Source organism: Eptesicus fuscus, chromosome 14 (genome assembly GCF_027574615.1).
Source record: "Eptesicus fuscus isolate TK198812 chromosome 14, DD_ASM_mEF_20220401, whole genome shotgun sequence".
Lineage (NCBI taxonomy): Eukaryota > Metazoa > Chordata > Mammalia > Chiroptera > Vespertilionidae > Eptesicus > Eptesicus fuscus.
Window position 1 is genome coordinate 82,367,464 of NC_072486.1, and position 23,063 is coordinate 82,390,526.

At 46.2% G+C, this 23,063-nt stretch overlaps 1 protein-coding gene across 7 annotated transcripts in view; it reads right to left on the minus strand.

The window, feature by feature from the left end:
- LMBR1 (limb development membrane protein 1) overlaps window positions 1-23,063 on the minus strand; it is a 120,795-nt gene that overhangs the window by 24,216 nt on the left and 73,516 nt on the right. For 3 of the 7 annotated variants that reach the window (XM_028132550.2, XM_028132541.2, XM_008156453.3), the window contains 5 exons: window positions 22,294-22,358; window positions 17,969-18,041; window positions 8,392-8,472; window positions 4,432-4,508; window positions 3,713-3,790 (listed from right to left, as the gene is read on the minus strand). In XM_028132550.2, coding sequence (XP_027988351.1) covers window positions 3,713-3,790; window positions 4,432-4,508; window positions 8,392-8,472; window positions 17,969-18,041; window positions 22,294-22,358 — 374 coding nt within the window. The remainder of the gene's footprint in view (window positions 1-3,712; window positions 3,791-4,431; window positions 4,509-8,391; window positions 8,473-17,968; window positions 18,042-22,293; window positions 22,359-23,063) is intronic. The other 4 variants (XM_054725914.1, XM_028132545.2, XM_028132538.2 and 1 more) reach the window with 2 other exon arrangements.

Below are 23,063 nucleotides of genomic sequence, written 5' to 3' on the forward strand. Positions count from 1 at the left end.
CAAATATAAGACAGCTGAAATTAGGAACTCGGTCTAATAAAATGTGACATTAGACGGAGTTCATCAACTAACTCAACCACATGTTAACAATTTTAACAGGCTCGAAACATTTGATTTATTTCAAATTTAAGTTACTTATCAAAATAATATGATTATTTTGTTAATTCTTCAATGTGCTTGGAAGAAAACTTTTAAAAATATAACTGTTAGGACTACAGGGTGTGGATGAAAAGGGGCCACATGCTAACCTGACTAGTCAGGGAAGGACTGTGTGCAGGGACTTACAGTAACCAGAAAGGATGGCCTGAAATTAAATCTTTTTTAAATTAAAAAGCAGTTTATAGTGGGCAGTCGTGTCCTAGGCCGGTATCTTCCCTGACAAAGATCAACTTTCATCTTTACTGAGCCTATTGTCCTTTTGCATCTATGATAACATCCCTGTGGAATGTCAGGGTAACTTGTAACTTCCCTTTTTGGGGACCCCTTAGGGCACAACTAATGCACCAGGGTGGAGACCAAAAATTCCCTCATTATTGTTACCAGGTTAATTGTTGACTGTTAACGATCCTGTACCCACCTATGCAAAAGAAGCATGTGTCTATCATTTTGCTTTCTGTTTTTTGGGGAAATCGCAGGGGTCCGCACCTCCGTAGTGCAATGGGTAAGCCTTGCCCTGGGAAAACCACCTTCGTGATCATGGTAGGTAAGTATCTATCATTTTACTTTTTTCCCAATCCCAGAGGCTTCCCCGCTTTGTTTTCTCCCACCTCCCTAATCACCAGTGGATTTCATGTAATCCACTTACATCTCCTCCTCTGAGGTAATTTGTAAAAAACTGCCATTCTCAGGAGCATTATCTCAATCCACTGAGATTCTGCTTCCTGGCAATTGTCAACAGTTTGGCTCAAATAAACTCACAAAAATTCTTTACAGATTTGAATGTTTCTTACGTTAACAAGGGCAATACAATCCTTAATGGCCAATCCCCTTCCCGCCCTCCCCCCCACCCCCCAGACAAAGACCAGGAAAAAGATTCGAGACACCAGGAGTCAGACCATACAAGGAACTGAAGGCACCTGATCACACACATGCATTCCACCCACATTCCAAGCCCACCGACTCAGCCCCCAAATCCACTGATGACAAGTGTCCCGCCCGTGACTATGTGCAAGGATGACACTCCAGCTCTTGAGGCTGCCATCGTCGCCCCAATGCCCCCTTGGTTCTGTGCTGTGCAGCCCTTTTCTTAAATAAATTCAATTGTCTTTAATCACTCTCAGAGGTGGCTATTTAGCCTTCCCAGACAGACCACCATGCTAACCTTCCATGCTAACCTTTCAATAACAGTACAATAGGGATAAAATATGTAATTATCCAAACTCTGAGACAACATATAAAAATTATACAATTAAAATATGTCAAAAGTAAGCTAAGCACAGAAAGAAGGTGAATGTGCATACCGTTTCTAGCCCTTAGAAATGTCCTTTCCCCAAATCTTCCTTGGAAACTCGGAGTTTTAAAAGATATAACTTAATAAACCCAGATTTTTAAAAATGTAATGCTGTAAATTTTTTACTAAACATTGTACCTATTCTCAAAAACTATCTTTATCTAGGACTTAAGAAAACAAACAGAAAAGTAGTATTTGTCAATGAGACCAGACAGGAAAAAATTATTTCTTAATGAAGTAGGAACAATATTTTCACAGCTTACTAATTAAAGGAACTATATGAATATGAATGACCTATTTACTATCAGCTTCTATTATATCTAAGAGAAATATCAGGATAAAATAAAATGCATAGTCACACTAAGAAAAAAAAATAAACCAAGAAATAATAACTATTCTCTATACCTTCTAACTTAGGCGTAGGGAGCATACTGACTGCACTGGGACTCGCAGGCCGCCCCAACATAGGCCACGGCGGCACGGTGATCATTTCAGATCAGTTGCTGGAGAGCCCCCAGCACAGGAAGCACACTCCGGCCTGCTGTTCCCCCGCACGAGGAGCAAAGCTCCCTGTGCCAGAGAGGGGGCGCTCAGGACTGGAAGTCTATACAAACAAGCTTTGTTACTTCTTCAGTTAAGTCCCTAACCCAAACACAAACTCTGTTTTGTGCGATCTTCATAAGTAACTGTTTCTTTGTCTACGAATGGTATACATACTCCCTGCTTTGATCATTTCTTGAGTCTCATTCTATGGGGTCTCCTTATGTACTTATATAATTAAATTTTATTTTCTCCTGTTTTTCTGTCTCTTGTCAATTTAATTCTTAGACAAAAGAACCTAGAAGGGTAGAAGGAAAAATTTTTCCTCCCCAACAACTGTGATGAAAAACATTTTGGAACTATTCCCTGTCTTCAGAGGCCTACACAGGTAGGATTAAGGTGACCTGATTTATTTACACAATCATGCAAGGAGCCTACCAGGTACAAGTCCCTCTCTACTATGACGTAAGATTTACTTAGTGGATAACATGTAAGAATGGGTTAAAAAGTAGCTAGAAGTCAACACAGGAGGTGACTTCTTGCTCTTATCAGTGGGACTGGGAGTGAACAAAAGACAAAGCCCAGACTGTGGAAGAGGAGGCTGGCTGCTGCTGCTGCTTTCAGTGGGATGAGGCACCTGGAGCCTGCTGGTGGCTCCCGCTGTGGAGAGACATGGCAGGGACAGATGGCACCAAGTCCTGGAATGGTGTGAGGGGCTCTAAATCAAGAACTAGGGATGAATGAATGAGCTTTGGGAAGAACAGGGTCTCTTCATCATAGACCAAAGGGAAGGAATTAAGATAGACAATGGCTTTTCTCTATGAGAGAACAAGTGTATCAGAGAGAGAAGGGCATTAAAAGTCAAAGTTTTTAAGTCATTTTTATGGGGAATGGGAAAGTGGCTAACTTGGAAAAATATAATAAATGTCAAAACTTAAATGTTATTTTATGTAAAAGTTTAGAGACACCTAGAAAAAACGATGCCAAATATGAATTTTTAGTGGTAACTACCTTCTTGATGGAAAATATATTCAAACTGGCTAATTGACAGAATTTAATAAAATCATCAGTCTGTTAACAAGAGAGAAAACTAAGTTAACTCATAAAAAGATATACCTCTGACTCTCACCAGTAACTGAACATTTCGACTCAGTATCATAAAGTGTGGACTCTCCTGCAGCCGGACTCCCGTCAACCACACAGTTGCATCTCTCACAAACCCAATGGATCCATTTAATAAATTCTTCATATGTCACTATTTCAGAGTGTACATTTTTTTAAAAGAATCACAAGTAATGAATTTCAGTAAAACAAAGATAAACTCTGATATGAAGTGTATCTGATTTTTGATAAAAGGCCCAGCCAATCCAAAGAAAGATACCAGAAACAAAACCATCTATAATAATAATCCATAATAATAAAAGCACAATATGCTAATTAGACCGGACAGCCGAACGACCTCCCGGATGGCCTTCTGGACAACCTTCCAGACGAAGCGGGGGCTGCCAGGGCCGAGGCAGCCGCTGCAGCTGCGAGGGCGGAGCCGCTCACACGAATTTCATGCATCGGGCCTCTAGTAGTTTACAAATGCTGTTTATGAAGGCTCCTTGCATAAAGAAATTCACACAACTTAAAGTATATGCATACAGAAAGGTGACTGTTTTAATTGGCTTATGCAGAATACTTTTGCAAAAGAAAGCCGTGTTAAACATTCTACTTTACCCTCGTTCCCTTTGGCATTGCTGTTTCATCAACCAACAGGCAAAGGATATTACAAGCCACCAGGATGACCGAGATGGACTACGACACAAAAAGTCAATTGTCAGTTCTACATTTCAAAGACATTTGCCAATACATACATATTAACATCTAAGTGGCCAACCAGGTGTATGCTTCAGAGGAGAGGAAAAGAAGTCCAAACAAAAAATCTACATATAACCCGAAAGTCATTAGACTGCCTACAAAACCCCAGGATAAATTCTAAAACATTCTGTAAATTATTATCATTTCAAAACTTGTGACAAATGCTAATAACACAGATCCACTTATTCACTGATCTCACCCACTGGAAATCCAAACCCCGATCCCCCTCCCCCACCACTTAGAAATAGTTACAATCCATCAGAACTGGCTCCAACTCCCGCTCTCAGCCTCCCGTGAGCCTGACAGTGTCTCCTGTACCTCCTCTGCTCTGCATTTTCAATGAAACAAAGAATGAATTTCCTGCTTTCACGAAGAAATAGATAAGCTTGAGGACTTTTAAAAAATTACTATTCATTTCTGTTTTGGTTCTATCATATTTTTGCACATAGAGGCATTGATGCATTTTAATCTTACTGATAAGAAAACTAGTTTACCTGCACTTCGCTGAGGGAGTTGCCATTTTCAAACAGTAAATATAAAATAATTTGCTTTATGCATCCAGGCAAATCAATTCCTACCGTCTCAATGAGAAGGAGAACCATGACCGCAGGATACACCAAATTTCTTTCCCAAGCTGATGCCTTCTTCCGCCTCTCTAGTAGGAGAAACAACACAACAAAAGATTTCAGAAATGGCCCAAAATCCTCTCCACATTCCCATTTTTATTCCTTACTACTATAACCAGAATGCATTCTTTTTTAAAACACACAAATAATTTTACTTTTCCTCCACAAACCATAAAAATCAGAAATTTAGAGTTAGTTTGCTACATTAAACAACTTAGTCCTGTGATGCTTAAATTTTAGCTCTTTAAAGGAATTTCAATTGCCAATGAAATAAATTGGTAATTTATAGCTTACTCTGAAAATATAGAAATATTTGTATTTGACATGGACTTACATATTGATACAGATTTGAATGACTAAAGTAACAGGAGTGAAAATCCCCTCTACTCTCACATCCCAAAGTCATCACTCCCGTTTCTAGAGGCTGAGAGCAAACTTCCACTTTGGGCTGCAAGGGGCTACCTCACGCCACAACTGTCCCGGCCATAAACAACTGGAGAAGGTGGAGCAAACTGATTTTATTAAAAATCTGTAGGAAGGTATCAGAATTATCATGACCATCAACACTGGGGCCAGTGTTCTGCGAAATGAATGCACACTCCTTCCCCCACATTTTCCAGAGGAAACTGCATGGAACCACAAGGCTGAGAAATAAGCAGAAATCAGTGGGTGAAAAACCCACTTTCCTAAAGCAAAGCTTCCAGCAAACTCAGCAGAGCCAAGGAGACAAAAATTGAAGTTTGGGGCGACTGAGGCCGCCAGCACTTGAGAGGCTAGGATCACAGAGAAGAGGAGAGAGGAAGGAGAGCTGGTGCAGCCACTGCCCCTGCAAGGCTCAGCGCTGAGGGGATGGACAGAGGGTGCAGCTCGGGGCGGAGAAGCCAAGCTGGGCTCCATCGGGCTCATGTTTCTTGAAAGGTTAAACTAGAGTTCAAGGTTCATGAAGAAGACAGCATGATAGTTAACAACAAAACAACCAGCTTTCAGGACCACGGAAAAGCTATATTCTAGGAGCAATACCAAACTGGAACTAGACCAGCCTAGTAAAGACCAAAACCCAGTCTCAAACTCTCTCAGATGAAAGGGATGTGTCCCTCTCTAACTGCCTACCAGAAGCTAAAATAAATCCTTTCCAAAAGAAGAAAATATCAACCATGTTTCTACACTGACACATAAAAAATGTCTAGCGTTTAATCAAATATTATCAGGAGATAGAACAAAGGAAAAAGAACAGAAACACTTGCAGCTGATCCAGATACTGGACTTACCAGGAAGTGGCCTTAAAATAACTGATTAATATGCTCAATAAGACAAATGATGAGATGGCAAATGTCACAAATTGAATCTAGAAAAATAATCAAATGGAATTTCTAGAACTGAAAATTATTGTAACTAAAGATAAGAGTGTGATCATTTTGATGGCAGTTACAACAGCTGAAAAGAAGTGAAGGAAGATCAGTAGAAAGACAAAGACAAAAGGAAATCTTAGCAGCCCTCCCCAAGGGCACAGAGACAACTTTGGATGGCATCTTTACAAGGATGAAAATTACCCAATAAGAGTTCAAATTCCGTGTAAATGCCCCACAAAGAAGAAAGCAAAGTAAAAATGTTTTCAGATAAACAAAAACTGAAAGAATTTGTTGCCAGCAAACCAGCACTGAATGAAATACTTACAAATGTTTTTTCAGCAGAAGCTAATTGAACACTGGAAACACAAATCAGGGTCATGCAAGCTGAAACACCAAGTCAGATGCCCTGAAATGGTACAAATGGAGAAGCCCAGCCCTGTGGACTGTTGGCAAGGATGGGGGCAACAGGGAGCCTTCTGGTCCCTCGCAGGAATACAAAGTAACACAACTACCTGGGAAAGTTTGGTGTTATCGGAAAACGTTGTACAGAAACACCCAGTGATCCTATGATTTCACTTGTACCAAGAGATATGTAGAAGAATGTCTATACCAATAGTATTCACATTAACACAAGACTGGAAACACATCAAACATCCATCAACAGCAGGATGAAGAAAATAACCTGCGGCAATGTAATGATGTTTATGAAATGAAAATGACTGAACGGCATATATGATTTTCAACAACATAATATTCGACTTGCCCTTCTGAAGACAGAGTATCAACAGGGACCAGAGTTACTGTCCAGCCTGAAACATTTTAAAGACCAAAAAATACATGTATATGAAAACAACAGTTTCCAAGCCTGGGACATCTGATCACTGAAGGGCTATGGCCCTGAAAGATGGGGAACAAACCCTGCCAGCCCTGTGTCTGTCCCAGCTCACTGTCTGGGGAGACTTCCCGGCAGGCCTGGTGCAGGCAGGGGGAACCCAGGCAGAGCCCACTCCATTCCCCGAGCTGAGAACATACAATGGGGTCTGCAGAGACCAAGTCAGCGGGATTTTGCAGAGCAAGTGCCAGAGAAGAGACTGTTGCACAGAGAACACCCCAAGGACTGGAGCAGGGTAACGGAGGAAATGTGAGGAAAGCACCCACGGCTGATGAAGGAAACACCCAAAATGAGTGAAAGGAACATCATCCAACAATCACGAAGGGTCAAGAATCATCCTGTTCCCTCAAGACACTGGGACACTGGGTAGAATGCTTAGAAGGGTCTTGCGTCAGTAGCGGGGAACTATTACTAGTCAACAGAGCCAAATATCAACAGTACAACAATTGAAATTTCTTTTGAGAGCCAAATTTTTTAAACTTAAACTTCTTCTAATGCCACTTCTTCAAAATAGACTCGCCCAGGCCATGGTATTTTGTGGAAGAGCCACACTCAAAGGGCCAAAGAGCCGCATGTGGCTCGCGAGCCGCAGTTTGCCGACCACGGAAGACGAAATGTCATTCTGGCCCAGCCTAACAAGTCTTCAAGGCAAGACCTGATAATATCAAACTGTTTATAAGTAACTTCACTGCATCCCAAAACAAAGTTCCTCAATTACAGGAACACAAAAACATTAGCACTAACAATGTAAGATTCACAGTAGCTAGTATCCAAAGTTGCCATGCATGCAAACAGGCACAAAAATACAGTAAGTCAATCAATTGAAACTCTTCTAGAATAAACATAGATGTTAGAATTAGCAGACAAAAATATTAAAAGTATTATTAAAACTGTATTCCATATTTTCAAAAAGGTGGATATCAAATTAAAGATGCTAATTAGACATATGGAAGATATTAAACAGGCCTAAACAGAACTTCAAGAGATAAAAATTGCAGTGTCTGAGAAAAAAAAAAATAGGTGGGATTAAAGGCAGACTAGACACTCAGAGGAAAAAAATTAGTAAACATGAAGACATAGCAATACAAACTACCTGAAATGAAACATACAGAGGAAAGAGAAAACATGAAAAATGAGGGAACACCCTTGAGTTAGGGGCAACTTTGCGAGAGCTATTGCACATGGAATTGGAGTCCTTGGAGAGGGAGGCACAGAGAGAAGGAAAAACACTTGGAAAAGTAATGGCAAAAAGTTTCCACATGAGATGACAATTACAATTTCCCAGGTCAAAAAAATCAATGAACCCAGAGGATAAGAAACATAAATAAAATTACTCAAAGGCACATTACAATAAAATTGTTCTAAATCAATTGTTCTAAAAAAAATAAAGACACAATAAAAGATAGAGATGACAGATGATTACTTGTCAGGAATAGTGCAAGCGAAAAGACAATAGAACGACACCTTTAAACATCAGTTTGTTTTGAAAATTCATTTTGTAAACATAAAAAAACAAAACAAAAAGTGAGTTGATGCCTGCTTATCCTCTCCCCAAATGGCTTGGACAGATTGAAAGCTTGTAACATAAACTAAAGATTTCATACTTTTTTTTAATATTTCAGACTACAGGAAAGACTTTAATAAGAAATCAAGTCAAGGGAAAAAATGTACCTAATTTTGTCTTAAAAATCTTTACATTTTCAAGTTCTTGTTCCAGCTCCATTACATTGTAGTCCACTGACGAAGACAGTCCTGTGGAAAACAAACACAGAAGTAAAACAACAGAACCCCTAGGAGTACAGAACAGGTGGCCCTCACATTCAATTAAAATATAAAAATAACCCATTGCAAATGCTGATTATAGAGAATGAAAACAATGCTGCTGTGATTCACAGAAAAGGACATCCATTTTTTTAACCACTTAAAACGTCCAAATTCTTGATGAAACACTAAATGTTTCCTAGAAAATGTATTACTTTGGTAAAATTCTTAATGGACCTATTATTAATTTTTATTAATTATAAAAGTATGTGCTTATTATAAACTAAAAGAAAATCAAGATCTCTTCTCCATCCCACCTTCCTACAGTGACAACAGCTGACCGTGTGGCTGACGCGCCCACGCCTTTCTTCATATTCAGGTGCGTATTCACACACTCACATATGTCTTGCATGGGGTTTATAAGAATGGGTTGAATCAGATGCATTATTTTTCCACTTGCTTTCCTAGTCAATGATGCGTCCACATTGACAGTGACAAGTCCTTAACAGCTGAATACGTATTATTCCAGGGTGTGGACATCCTTCAGCTTTATTCAAGATTATTCCACTTATGAAGTCAAGTCCTCCGATGGTTTGCATACAAACAATGCTGCGGTGCACACATCTACAGGCACAGCCAGGTCATTCTGGTTTGTTATTTCTGTAGCGCAGATTCCCAAAACACACTCTGCTGAGTCAAAGGGTGTGAGCACTGACATATAGGAGATATTTAAAGGTTACTTCCCCCCAAATATTATAATCCTATATAATAAAAGCCTAATACGCAAATTGTCCCCTTGATTGCGAGTTCCACTGGGAGTTTGACCGCTCGACCAGTCGCTATGACATGCACTGACCACCAGTGGGCAGACGCTCCGACCTAGGCTAGCTTGCTGCGGGCGCTGGTGGGCTGGACTGGAAAGTGTGGTGGGAGGTGAGAGCCGTCAGGAAGCTCCCAGGGTTTGGCCTGAGCCCCTCAGGACTGGGCGAGACAGGGCTGGACATGCCCTGGAGCCCTCCTGACAGACGGGGCTGCTGCCACTTTGAAATTAAGCGAGACACTACTTGGCGGGCATGGTGTCTACCAACCTCAATACAAATGCCTAGACCAACCAGTGTGCTGTTTTTCCAAGTAAAATCGTGAAAGTGGTATTCTGAAATGCTGTATGTTTGTTTAGGGTAATACATACGAGGTACACAGTAGGCAGTTAATAAATACTGACCTGCACACAAAAATCAAGAAGACATTCTAACTGTCCTCAGAGAAATGGTGCTTTCATGAAATGACTAGCTTCATCTGGAATAACAGATCTCAAAGCCACCCACCCTTCCCTGCACCATCGCCATCCCCGTGGGCACAGCCACCTTTTGTCGGGCAGAATGCTCCGCGGTAAGTGACCAGAGGACAGGATGGCTGCTGGGAGGAACCATGACAACTGCAAACAAGCCCTGGAATGGCACACTCAAGTCGCACCAACGAAATCGCCACGATAGCCTGCAGAATTCTATCACCACCACTTCACTTCAAAACGATTCGGAACGTTCACCGTCAGCATCGTCTAGTCAATAAGTCAAATTGGTAGACAAAACCTGTTTGGGCTAGCCAGGAAAAATAAAAAGGGATTCTCCAAGACAACCACAAGGCAGCTCATTTAAGGTCAATTTAACGGTATTATTCTGTTTTCCTTCCAGCCTCGACACAAGACTTCACTACCTCAAAGGAACCTGTAAGAGTATCTATTTGCATTCCCCCAGGTGATTGGCAGTTCAACACCAATTAGTTCAAAATTACGCTGTTACTAGCGTGCAGTAAAAACAATGCCTTTCATCTTCCTCACGTTGGTAAGAATGACTTCTGAGCCAATAACTTTGATCAAATAAGTATTTTTGATCCTACTCCACCCGTCTCTTTGGATGCAGGAAAACGAATAGCTGAAGGCAACTTTCCCCAGCTTCACTCTGAAGCTGAAAAACTAGTGTGCTATTGAAAATATTTTCATATTTTGCTTCCAAGGTAAGTTTCCCAAAGCCCAGCATTTCTTCAATAACTGATCTGACCTTATACATTTTCTTAATACAAAGACAGCCCTGACTGACATTCATGTGTTCAAGAGCAGACACTAACCATTTAATTTAAAATATACAACGTTGCATTTCTTAAAACAAAGGTAAGTCTCCAGCCTGGTATGTAAACAACCCAAAACCATGAAGCAATAGGAAGGTAGCCCTAAGTGGAGCAGTGCCCTAAACTTAGTCTCATATTTGGAAGTAGATACCTCCAGAATAAACAGATTATTTTCTTATTTAACTCTTTAATTTAGCTTATAACCAAAAAAAGTTGATTCGAAAATCTAAGTAAAGTTTTGATTATACTTTGTACTTTAAACTGACCAAGGTGATCTCTACAACCAAGAGTGGGAGGTCACTCAAGTACTTTTAATTACTTTGAATCATTCAGGCAAACAATTCTGTTGTTAAGTCCCAAGGCTCCCAATAACTCCGAGAGAACAGGCTCCGTCCCCTCAGCCAGCGAGCACCAGGTGCTGCCCCGCACAGAGCCCGGGGGAGGAGACCCTAGAGCGTGTGAAAACGGAAGCCTGGATCTTAGCTCCCCACAGCACCTTCGGCAGGACAGACAGACACTGCTCCTCTCCAGAGGAGACAGACAACCCATACACTCAGCAGCTCTACTTCTACTCCATTTGAATGCTAATATTTGTTACAATAAGAGTTTCTACTTACTTCTGACATAGCCACAAATATATGGCTAAGTAAGGAACATAAAACTTTCAACATCCAGCACAATTTTGAAAATGTAAATATACTTTCATTATAAATGATGACATGCAAGATAGAAAATTTGAAACAAGTGTACAATTAAAGTAGCCATTTGGCTTTTTTCTACTTTAGATAAGTTACTGATACACCTTATCCTGGATAATTTTTCAAACTTATTTACTAGAAGCCCGGTGCACGAAATTTGTGCACGGGGGTGTGTGTCCCTCAGCCCAGCCTGCACCCTCTCCAATCTGGGACATCCCTCTCACAATCCAGGACTGCTGGCTCCCAACTGCTCACCTGCCTGCCTTCCTGATTGCCCCTAACCGCTTCTGCCTGCCAGCCTGATCACCCCTAACCACTCCCTTGCCAGCCTGATTGATGGCTAACTGCTCCCCTGTAGGCCTGGTCACCCCTAACTGCCCTCCCCTGCAGGCCTGGTCTCCCCCAAGTGCTCTCCCCTGCAGGCCTGAGTCTCCCCCAACTGCCCTTCCTGCAGGCTTGATCGCCCCAAACTGCCCTCCCTTGCAGGCCTGGTCCCTCACAACTGCCCTCCCCTGCTGGCCATCTTGTGGTGGCCATCTTGTGTCCACATGGGGGCAGCCATCTTTGACCACATGGGGGCAGCCATCTTGTGTGTTGGAGTGACAGTCAATTTGCATATTACTCTTTTATTAGATAGAATAGAGGCCTGGTGCATGGGTGGGGGCCAGCTGGTTTGCCCTGAAGGGTGTCCCGGATCAGGGTGGGGGTTCCCTTGGGGCGTGTGGCAGCCTGGGCGAGGGACCTGTGGTGGTTTGCCGGCCGGCCATGCCCCCTGGTGACCCAAGTGGAGGCCCTGGTATCTGGGATTTATTTATCTTCTATAATTGAAACTTAGTAGCCTTGAGTGGAGGCCTGGGTCTGCCAGGGTGTGCGGAAAGCTTGGCTTCCTCCATTGCCGGGGAAACCCAAGCCTCCTGCTCACTCCATGGCCACAGCCATCTTGGTTGGGTTAGTTTGCATACTAGCTCCTGATTGGCTGGTGGGCGTGGCTTGTGGGTGTAGCGTAGTGATGGTTAATTTGCATATTACTCTTTTATTAGATAGGATACATGTTACTATCGAGAATACTGTTATCCAAGCAGGCTGTGGCTGAACAAGGAGCTCGTGTGTATGAAATGCATCTTCTGCTAACAAATTTGGGGCAATTATATAGAGTGATCTCTCCCTGAATTTCAGAGACTACATGACACCTGACTCAAATACATTCTATAGCTCTTTACTCCAAGTATTCCCCATTAGCTGACATCTCTTCAGCCACATCTTCTCACTTGCAACAAATAATCTGTTTGGGCCACATTTTATTGTCTAGAAAGTGATTATATGACCCTAAAAACTGAATGAACTGTAACAAGGAATTCCTCCGTTTCAGACCCTTAGACCCAAACGCTGATATCTTACTAGAAAGAAGCCATTTAACTAGTTTTACCAGCAGGATCGACATTCTTTTCTGTGCGCTCAGGACGTCAGGGATTACTCAACGCTTTCCTCTGTCACAGTATTACCAAAGGAGGGCCGCTCCCACAGCAATGCTGCTGTCTGTGTCCACACACAACCGACCAGGGCCCAGAGTCGGCAAATCTGAGGTACTGGCACTCCGTGGCAGACCCCACAGTACACAGGATTCCTAATATACCCATTGCTGGCGTAGAACCGTAGCATTGAGATGAAAGTGAGGGGAGGACATGAGATGAAATCTGACCTCAGCTTCCTGACAGGTAAGGGTGTTAGGAGAAAGACGTCAGGTAAGTGACGACCAGCCAGCAAGCTCTCTGCCCAGGAAGCTGGGAGGTGCTCTGAGAGGGCCCAGTACTCTAGAGCAGCACACACACCTCCCCAACCTGGACATCGCCTCCCCAACCTGGACATCGCCTCCCCAACCTGGACATCGCCTCCCCAACCTGGACATCGCCTCCCCAACCTGGACATCGCCTCCCCAAACCTGGCCATCGCCTCCCCAAACCTGGCCATCGCCTCCCCAAACCTGGACATCGCCTCCCCAACCTGGACATCGCCTCCCCAACCTGGACATCGCCTCCCCAACCTGGACATCACCTCCCCAAACCTGGCCATCGCCTCCCCAAACCTGGACATCGCCTCCCAAACCTGGACATCGCCTCCCAAACCTGGACATCGCCTCCCAAACCTGGACATCGCCTCCCAAACCTGGACATCACCTCCCAAACCTGGACATCGCCTCCCAAACCTGGACATCACCTCCCCAAACCTGGACATCGCCTAAAAGCGCCAGGCAGCTCGACCCCCTGTGCACAGCGGGCTCAGGACTGAGGACACAATGCTGCAGGCCGCCCGCCCGGGCCACGGAAGGGCCATGTGTCTTTCTGAAAGTCCTTTCTTCTTCAGGATGCAAAGGCATTGCAACCTGACAGGGAAAATGGAACGAGCATGTCTTGGGTGCCCCTAAGAAGAAGGAGTTAATGAAGCTTCGGAGGACCAGGCTTTAAAAAAGGTTAGAACCAAGCAGGAAAGTAACTGCTACCAAAAGTGATACACTAAGTTTTTATCATGAAGGTAAAAATAGTACCTAACAAAACTGCATTGAATTATTAAGTTCAAAGCCTACAACATTTTTAAATAAATTACATTGAATTTAAATAAATTACATTGAAAGAACTGTGAAGGTTTTGAACTTAAACAAAAAGTAATCCCTGCTCACTGCGGTGCCTCTAAGTTACCTGCACACCATCGGCTACGCACACAAAGGCTCGCTAATTCCGTCAGTGCTCCTGCCTCACTTCCACTGTGCACGGGCTGCCGTGTGCGTGGCCCTGGGCAGGAGGCACAGAGGGCTCCTCTGCGGGGTCTGGAGAAGGCACTGTCACTGCTCACACTGCACGTCACCAACAGGGAACTGTCCCCCGACTTCTGCTTCCTTGGGAACGCCCCTCGGCCCGGCCTGTCCTCAGGGGCCCTGTGGGTCCTGGGCTCTGTCCCTGGGACTCTGCCTTCATGCCCCCAGCACACCCTGCCTCTTCCCTCCTCACCTCCGGGGAAGGGCCACCCTCCACCAACCACTCCGTCTGGCAATGTCCCAGGGCCAGGAGCACGGAAGGGACCACAGAAACCCCTGCCCTGTGGTGTCCCTGCTCTACTGCAGACACACAACGGGGAAAAGGAAGTCGGGAAGTCAGCTGGTGGAAAGCGCTGAGGATAGAGTGAGTGGGAGGACCAGGAATGAAGGGGAGGCCCCGCCCCCCCACCCCCCAACCCCCGGGCAGCAGCGGCTTCACAACAGTAAGTCCGTGAACTTGAGATGCAGCTGGAACCCGCCTGCCCAAAAGTGCTGCTGGGAAGAAGACGCGCAGCAGCCGGAAGGGGAGGACCTGACTGACAGTGGCACGCAGGCAGCTCATCTCCCTAACAGCCTCTATGAAGCCGCACACTGTCACCAAGGACACAGCCTCTGGCCCCACACGTGTCAGACAGGAACGTGACGCCGGCCCGCAGCCTTCAGAGCCAGGCTGCCTTGCAAAGCCAGCGCGGAAATTCAGCTCTCGGGACGTCGTCACCGCCAACACAAGCCAGGCGCCTCCCCGAAGCGGCAGAGCTGCGCCTGCAGGGCCGCGTCCGGCAGGGCCTCGGGCTTTTCCAGGTCCCGGGAAGCAGATGTCCAAGTCTCACGGGATGCGTGTCACGTCGCATGCTGTGTGCCATCAGTAAAACACCGCCATGCACTCTGGGTTCGTCACCGTGCCATCTGTATTATTGTTTTAAATGTTTTTCACTTTGATCATACTGCAACTCTTCTTGGGAGCCCAGAATAAACAAGTTAAAACTTCAATTTTAAAAAATGATTTAAAATATAACTTATAACACATTTCACATACTACTAGAGTAATAAGCCCATGGGGATGATTTCTATTACTAACCCCTAGGATCTCCATTTTCTTTAAAGCAGCAAATCATAAAAGGCTGTTCCGTTGCCTCTTGTTTTTTCCCTCTGCACAACACGGACCAACACCCTGACGCTCACAGTTCCTAGTGTAATGAGTCCAGATGTCCATTCTGTCCCGCAGCTATTTCTGTTACAAGCCTGTTTCCACCTGAAACAGTCCACAGCAGCAAACAGCAAAACTACAGCCACCGGCCCACCAGCGGGTGGAGTCTGGTGGGGAGACTGGGACCCACCCACCAGCAGAGCGGTCAGGGCGGATCCTGACAGCAGACACACATCTCAGCATCTCAGCACTGGCTCCCATCCCCCCCATCCCCCCCCATCTCCCATCTCCCCCATCTTCCCCCATTTCCCCGACGGCAGACACAGATCTCAGAGCTGGCTCCCATCTCCCCCCCATCTCCCATCTCCCCCATCTCCCCCATCTCCCATCTCCCCCCCATCTCCCATCTCCCCGAGGGCAGACATAGATCTCAGCGCTAACTCCCATCTCCCCCATCCCCCCCCCCATCTCCCATCTCCCCCATCCCCCCATCCCCCCCATCTCCATCTACCCGAGGACAGACACAGATCTCAGCGCTGGGTCCCATCTCCCCCCTCCCCCCCACCTCCCCCTTCCCCCCTATCCCCCCATCTCCCCTATCCCCCCATCTCCCCCATCTCCCCGAAGGTAGACACAGATCTCAGCGCTGGCTCCCATCTCCCCCATCGCCCCCCTCCCCCGCATCTCCCCTCTCCCCCCCATCTCCCCCATCTCCCCCCATCTCCCCCCATCTCCCCGAAGGCAGACGCAGATCTCAGCGCTGGCTCCCATCTCCCCGAGGCAGACAGATTCCACCCAGCATTGGTGCTCCCATCACCGCGCGCGCATACACACACACACACACACACACACACACACACACACACACACACCCGTCGTGGACATTCCTGTGCTGGTTGGGGGATCTGCCATTCTGGCTTGGCTCCCTCTTGTACCACATCAGCCTCTGGCAGGCGTCTCCTTTTCAGTGTCTCTGGGTGTAATGAACCCCTTTGGATCGGAGCAGCCAAAGCTAGAGGACTCTGCAGCAATCTGTTTCCTGCTGTGAAGGGCAAAGTGAGTAAAGGCCATGCTTTTGGTTTGATTTGGTTTGGATTAGACTTGACTCAAATTCTTTAATTCATGGAGCACTACATTTTACCTCCCTGGGTCCCAGCCCCTGGCCTGGAGGTTGAAATAGCGCATGACGCTCTACCCGGTTTGGCTCAGTGGATAGAGCGTCGGCCTGCGGACTGAAGGGTCCCGGGTTCAATTCCAGTCATAGTCATGTACCTTGATTGCGGGCAGACCCAGTATGGGGTGTGCAGGAGGCAGCTGATCAATGTTTCTCTCTCATCGATGTTTCTAACTCTCTATCCCTCTCCCTTCCTCTCTGTAAAAAATCAATAAAATATATTAAAAAATGAAAAACTTAAAAAAAAGAAGAAGAAAGAAATAGCACATGGCTCAGTGCAAACAGTCTCATACTGGGCCGTCTGCTCGATGCAGTTCCTACCAGCGGTCACCAACTGGTGGTCCGTGGACAACTGGTGATCCGTGAGGTCCGAAAGGTTGGCGACCGCTGGTTCTCACAATTCTGGCGTGTTTATTACACACCCACGTGGTTCTCTAAATAAGACAAATTTATCTTTCTATTTGCCACTTTAATAACATGTTATAAAGCCAACAGCATTGATTGAAGTTACAATTCTGTAATTAAATGGGCTTAAATCTTAAAGTAACTTTAATAAAGTTATAAGGAAAAAAGATACATGTAGTTCCACTCTAAAAGTTATTGGTATCAAAATGCACAAATATTACTGACAAGAATTCTCCAGAATAGATACAACCTAAAATTCTTTCCTCTAAGTACACGCTCTAAATGTTATGAACACTCTTGGATTGAAGATTTAAATTAATTATTTGTAATTAAAGAAAATAGATTATTTCTTCCTATTTCTCAATATTTTATACTTAAAGTAACCTTTCACTTTATAGCTACCCTTGAATTAGGATTCTGAAATACAGTTAGCTATCCATAACCTGATCTTGGTGGCAGATTTTCAACATTAAAAACTACTTTGTAAGAGAAAAGTGTGCAGGGTGAAAATCACCCAAGTAAATAAAAATAAAACTTACACAAACTATGTCATTTCTCATAATGTCATTACTCCTCCTTTCTTTGTTGGTTCTTCATTTAAAGCCAAACATAACCAGTAATTAGAAATTAAACTTTAAAATCTGTGCTGTGCTCACATGGTCATCAGCTGACGATGAACGCCTCCCACATGCCAGCAGAGAACCAGGTACCACTCAGAGCAGGTCACAGCCTGTGCCACGGGGACACACGTGTCTACCCCCGAGTCCGCAGGAGGGAATGAGACGGGTGCCTCACTGGACAACATGCAGTTCTGCCGCCTCAGCAGCCAGGGTCGCGGCGCCGCCACACAAGGACAGGGAAGTGGGCACAGCGTGGTGGCCAGGGTCTCGGAACTGAACCAGCCCTGCTCGATTTCAGGGCATCAGCTGGGAATCATGGGAACGTGACCAAAAGCCGCCATTCTCGGCAGCCCTTCCTCCCGAAGGCCCCTTCACTCTGAGTCCTGAGGCGCTGCACCAGACCCTGTCTTCTCTGAGCTACGGGCCAGGTTCCCCGTCTGAGTGCGCCGGCTAGGTGCCAGGTTCGCGCATACCTGCTGGGTTCCCCGTCTGAGTGCGCCGCGTACGTACCGGTGAGCCGTCTCTGCAGCGCCTCCTCCTCGAGGGCAACGATGTACATCTGCTCGTCCAGGTCCTCCAGGATCTAAAGGGAAGACCAGGCTGTTGAATGCGGCCACGTCACAAACCCCCGTGGATGAGAACAGTGGCTGTTGGGCCTGGGACTCGGACTACCACTCAATGACTAGGAATTTAAAATGAAAATGCTCAAACTACTTGATTTACAAATTAAGTAAAAATATTTCAGTGTATAACTAGATACATCAAAAGCTGGTAATCACAAAATCTACATATATTTAAATTGGGTATTTTTTAAGTTTAAAGGATTAACCCACTCTGCAGTTCTCACTGGCAGACCAAGTGCAGGCTCTAATCGTCGAAGGCTCACTACAGTGGGGCTCCCCATGCCGGCCAGCGTGTAGAGCTGAAGGCAGGCCGCCCGCCCAACCCTGGCTCCGCATCTCTACTTCTCACATCGTGTTCAGAACCAGAAATCCATAAACTGACCCCCTGCCAGGCAATGCTTTCCACCGGCATCATCTCTGCACTAGAAATTTCCCGCAAATGTTCATCACGGTGTTGCTGAGGCCACCCTTTAGACAGGACCCTCGAGAAACTAGGCTGACGAACGCACCCCTCACTGTCACACCATACAACACAAATAAGGACCAACCACGACCAACAGCCAGCCATGTGGGGTGTTATCCGCACTGTCTCCAAAACGGACCCCGGGTGTCCCATCGCAGCTGTGCTCACAGGGCTGTGCTCGGGGCGGCACCCAGTTCTGTGCGATGACCTCCCGGCCACTCTCCCGTTACGCAGTGACCGAGGAGCAGGGACAGAACAGCTGGAGCCGCCTAGCCTCTCCATCCTGCTGACGTCTCAGCCCGTGCAATCCCCTCAGGTGCCGAGTCTGCAGGATGTACATCAGACTGCCTGACGGCAACCCAACAGCTCCCAGGGTCTGAACAATACCGACAGCCTCTCCCCTCCGGCCTGGCCTCCGAGCAAAAGCAGCACACACAACAACGAGTACCAATAACTGCATAAGAGGAGCCTCCTGCGGCCAGGCGGGATGGGAAGACAGGGCTTCTCTGAGGACAACACTCCAGTCCCTCCCACTTGGGAAAGGAGGGCTCCCCTAAAAGCCCCCGAGGAGGTGGGGCTGGGGGACCCGGCGGCTCCGAGTGTGTGGAGCGCAGGGACTGACCTTCCCACCCGGGTCCTCACCACTACGGCTTCAGATCTGACACGCACACAGGACATCCTCACACCGGCAAACGGTCAGACACCGACTGCCCCCGCAGGTCTGCTGGTGGGAATGACGGTGGTAGCACCGGGGGGCAGAAGTGGGGTCACAGCTGCTACAGCTCCTGCGAGCATCACAGCCTGCCTGCCTTTCTCCACGCAAACAGCTGCAGGCCCCCTCTTGCCCACCCCTGTATTTAAGGTAAGAGTTAGCGTGCATCGTGCCCTTGAGTCTACAATACCCTAAAAATATACTGCTATCACCCGTCTTGGAATCGCCAAGAAACAAAGGTTTGGCGAAGAAGAATCATCTATCTGCCTTTGGAGCCTGCGCCTTAACCACTCGGTCAGACACAGGCCTGGCCCTCACGTGGCATGTGTTCCAGCACCCAGGAGAGATGCGGTAAGCTCAAACGTGACTTACGTGTCACCACGGAAGTTAAAGCACAGTGACAGAAGGTCAGGGAAAGAAAGACCCGACCGCTCCGCTGAGGAGCAGGGCCCTGGCCAGTGCTGCTGCTGGTGGCAGTGCCTTCCCTGGTGGCTTAACTCACCAAAAGGAGGTGAGGCGCCCAGCCGGAGGTGACACCATGCCCACAGTGGGAGCAGGCACCTCGTGCTCACGGCAGCGGGTGGGGATGCTGCAGCTCTGCGGACAGCGGCGCCCGGAGCCAGGCTGTGACCCAGCCCTGCCGTCCCCTCAGGCCTGTGCCCTGGAGCAAACGTCCCACTCCCCGAGCTGCAGATGACTCAGCCAGTAAATGAGAAGCCACCCCCAAGCCTGCGTGTCTGCCACCGGATGGAGTGAATTACGTGTGCAAAGCACTCATGGCAAGCACACAGCAAAGATAACGAGCGGTTTCAGGATCCTCTGAGTAACAGACAAACCTGGGGAAATAAGCGTGGGAGGGGACATGAAGGTGTTGGCTCTGTGCGCGTGAGCTTGTTCTCACTGCCTTTCCTCACCAGGGTCAGACACAGAGGGAGAAGTGGCCGAGTGGCCAGGAGAGCAGAGCGCAGCCCGAGAGCACGCTCAGGGGGTCACACCTCTGCCAACATTTAGGGCAGGAGATGCCAGTGGAGAAAGAGGCCAAGATGCGTCAACAGACCAGAGAAAGGAAGAAAGTGAACGCACGTGGGGCCACCACGTCTGTCTCCGAGGGCGGTGGTTCTTGGGTGGACAGCGTGTACATCAAGCATGTCAAATCACAACGAATATTTTTGTGGCCCAGCCAACATAACGGTATATAAGAAAGGTTTTAATAAAAATCTTGTAACTTAATTTTTACAATATCCTGTCAAACATAAGTATTAATAACAAACTACAACGTTCACTAATGCCTGATCACTATCATCGTGTTGCATTCATTTCCCTTACGTGCAGGCACACCATTTCTCTCCACTAACACCGGCAGCGAATACTTTAGCAGCCGATGGCCACGTGTTAAGTCTTGTACTGACTTGTTTGGTGTGCGCAACAGGAAATATTTCACTTTCTGAGAACAAGAAAAGTAGGTTTATTTGCGTTACGCTTATTAATTTGTGCAGTTATTCAGTGTCTGGTAAGTTAATGTTCAAGAAAAAACATTAATTTTTATTAAAATGTTCTGTTATTTTATGTTAACGATGACTCATTTATTTCAGCCCTTTGTATTCTGCATGTCTCTATCTAAATAAACCTACGTTTCTATGAAAATTGAAGCTTTTGGTTTTTTGCGGCCCACATACACTTAAGCCTTGCTTATTTGGCCCGTGTTAGCCTTTGAGTTTGACATGCTTGGTGTACATGGTATTTGCTATGTGCACATTCAGGAAGCAAGTAAAAAGTCCAATTTTAGTTTAAAGAAGATAGGAAGAGATTGCCATTTATTAAAAAAAGTCCAAGCCCTGGCTACTGTGCTCAGTGGTTAGAGCATGGCCTGCGCACCAAAGGGTCTCAGGTTTGATTCCTGGTCAAGGACATGTACCTGGGTTGCAGGTCAGATCCCTGCCCCAGTCAGGGTGCATGCAGGAGGCCACCAATTGATGTGTCTCTCTCACATCAATGTCTCTCTCTCTCTTCCCTCCACTCCCTCCCTTCTTCTTACCCTCCCTCCCATTCTCTCTAAAAACCAATGGAAAAAATATCCTCCAGTGAGGATTAAAAACAACAACAGTTTCGAAATTAAGCAAGCATTTACTAAAAGAATATCTATTACATTTCCTTATTTTCTCCCTAAGAAAAGCGAACCTATGACCATAGAAACGTAGTAAGTACTACTGGAAAGATACAGACAGAGGGAGTGAGAGCTGTAGAAGGAGCTCAGCTACTCTGGCTGAAAGCAGTGAGGCCGGTTCAGAGATGGCAGTGGGCAGCTGACCGCAGAGCCGGCCAGAGGAGGCCAGCAGGGCTGGGGGCGCGGAGGCGCCGAGGGAGAGGCCCTGGGCACAGCACCTGGAGCACAGCAGAGCCGCTGAGTGTCCAGTTAAAGTCACTTGGGGCTCGGAGTGCGGGAGGGTGGCGGCTACAGGTACACTCAGTGCGGAGACTGTGCAAGGTGTTGTAGCATGTTGATAGTTTAGTGTAGAGTTTGTAGGCAGTGAGGATCCATGACAGTGATTTGAGTGACAAATGTCCTAGATACAGCTAAGAACTGCTTTCATATTATGAAATATTTGACAAAATACCTAGAGGCCAAAGAAACGTAGGGACAGATTGTTAGAATTAGTACTAATTGAAAATGAATAGACAGTACTTCTGGGATTAAAGGGACAAGATACAATATGCAGCAAATTTTCAGAAACATAATTGCTTTGTAAATCAAAGGGCCCATGTGGTAGATTTTGAAACATAACAGTTACTATTTGATCTAAGGTAACGAACACCTACAATACCTGTAAATATTCGTAAACCTTGTTTTAAATTTTTACCTGAGTGCCTATAGTTAGTATTTTAAAAGCAAAAACAAATGTGGTTTCCATAAATGAAAAAGATTAAAATAAAAACCACCACAATTTGGGTCATAAACCCACAGAAATAGCCTCCTGCTGTGTCTGCGTGCACGTTCACAACCAAAGGCTGGGGACGCGACACGGTTCCCACTACTCACCGCCGGCTTCACCAGCAGCTGGCCCATGACGGCGAACATGCGGGACAGGCCGACCGGGGTGCACACTGCGGGGAGATGGCAGACAGCGCTTACTGCGAGCACACAGACCGCCAGCCCGCACACCCACTGAGTCAGACCGCCTCTCAGGAAGGCCTGTCACCGCTCAGACTCGCAGTGCCTGGCGGAGGCTCCTCAACATGGTCAAGAGGGCGGCGAGGTTGCTTCCTGTACTTGACGAGGGACAGGTGACGGCTACACCGAGGACATGCGAGCCTCTAGCAGCTGAATGATAAGCATTTTCACTTACACGAAGTTAAAGAAAACCAACTGAAGGACAGACTGGTTTCAAGCTCTAATGAAACTGAGAAGCAGACAAAAACCTCTAAAAGTGACAACTATCATCTTAAATCCTTACAACAACACTTATCTGTTTATAATGTCCCTGAGACATGTGGTAACGTCTTAAGTAAAACTAAGCAAGCTTGAAAATAAAGACCATAATTGATCACACACAATTCTATCATTACCATTCAAAAGTAGAGTCTAGTGTCAGAATAGTTAGGGTACGGGGGGCATGTAAGTGCACGTGAGTATGTGCATGTCTCTGTGTATGTGCCTATGTGTGTCTATCTGTGCATGTGTCTGTGTGCGCGTGATATGTGCATGTGCACGTGTATGTCTATGTCTGTGCGTGTATATGTGCATGTCTGTGCGTGTGTGCCTGTGTCTATATGTGCATGTGTCTGTGTGTGCAAATGCCTGCGTGTGTG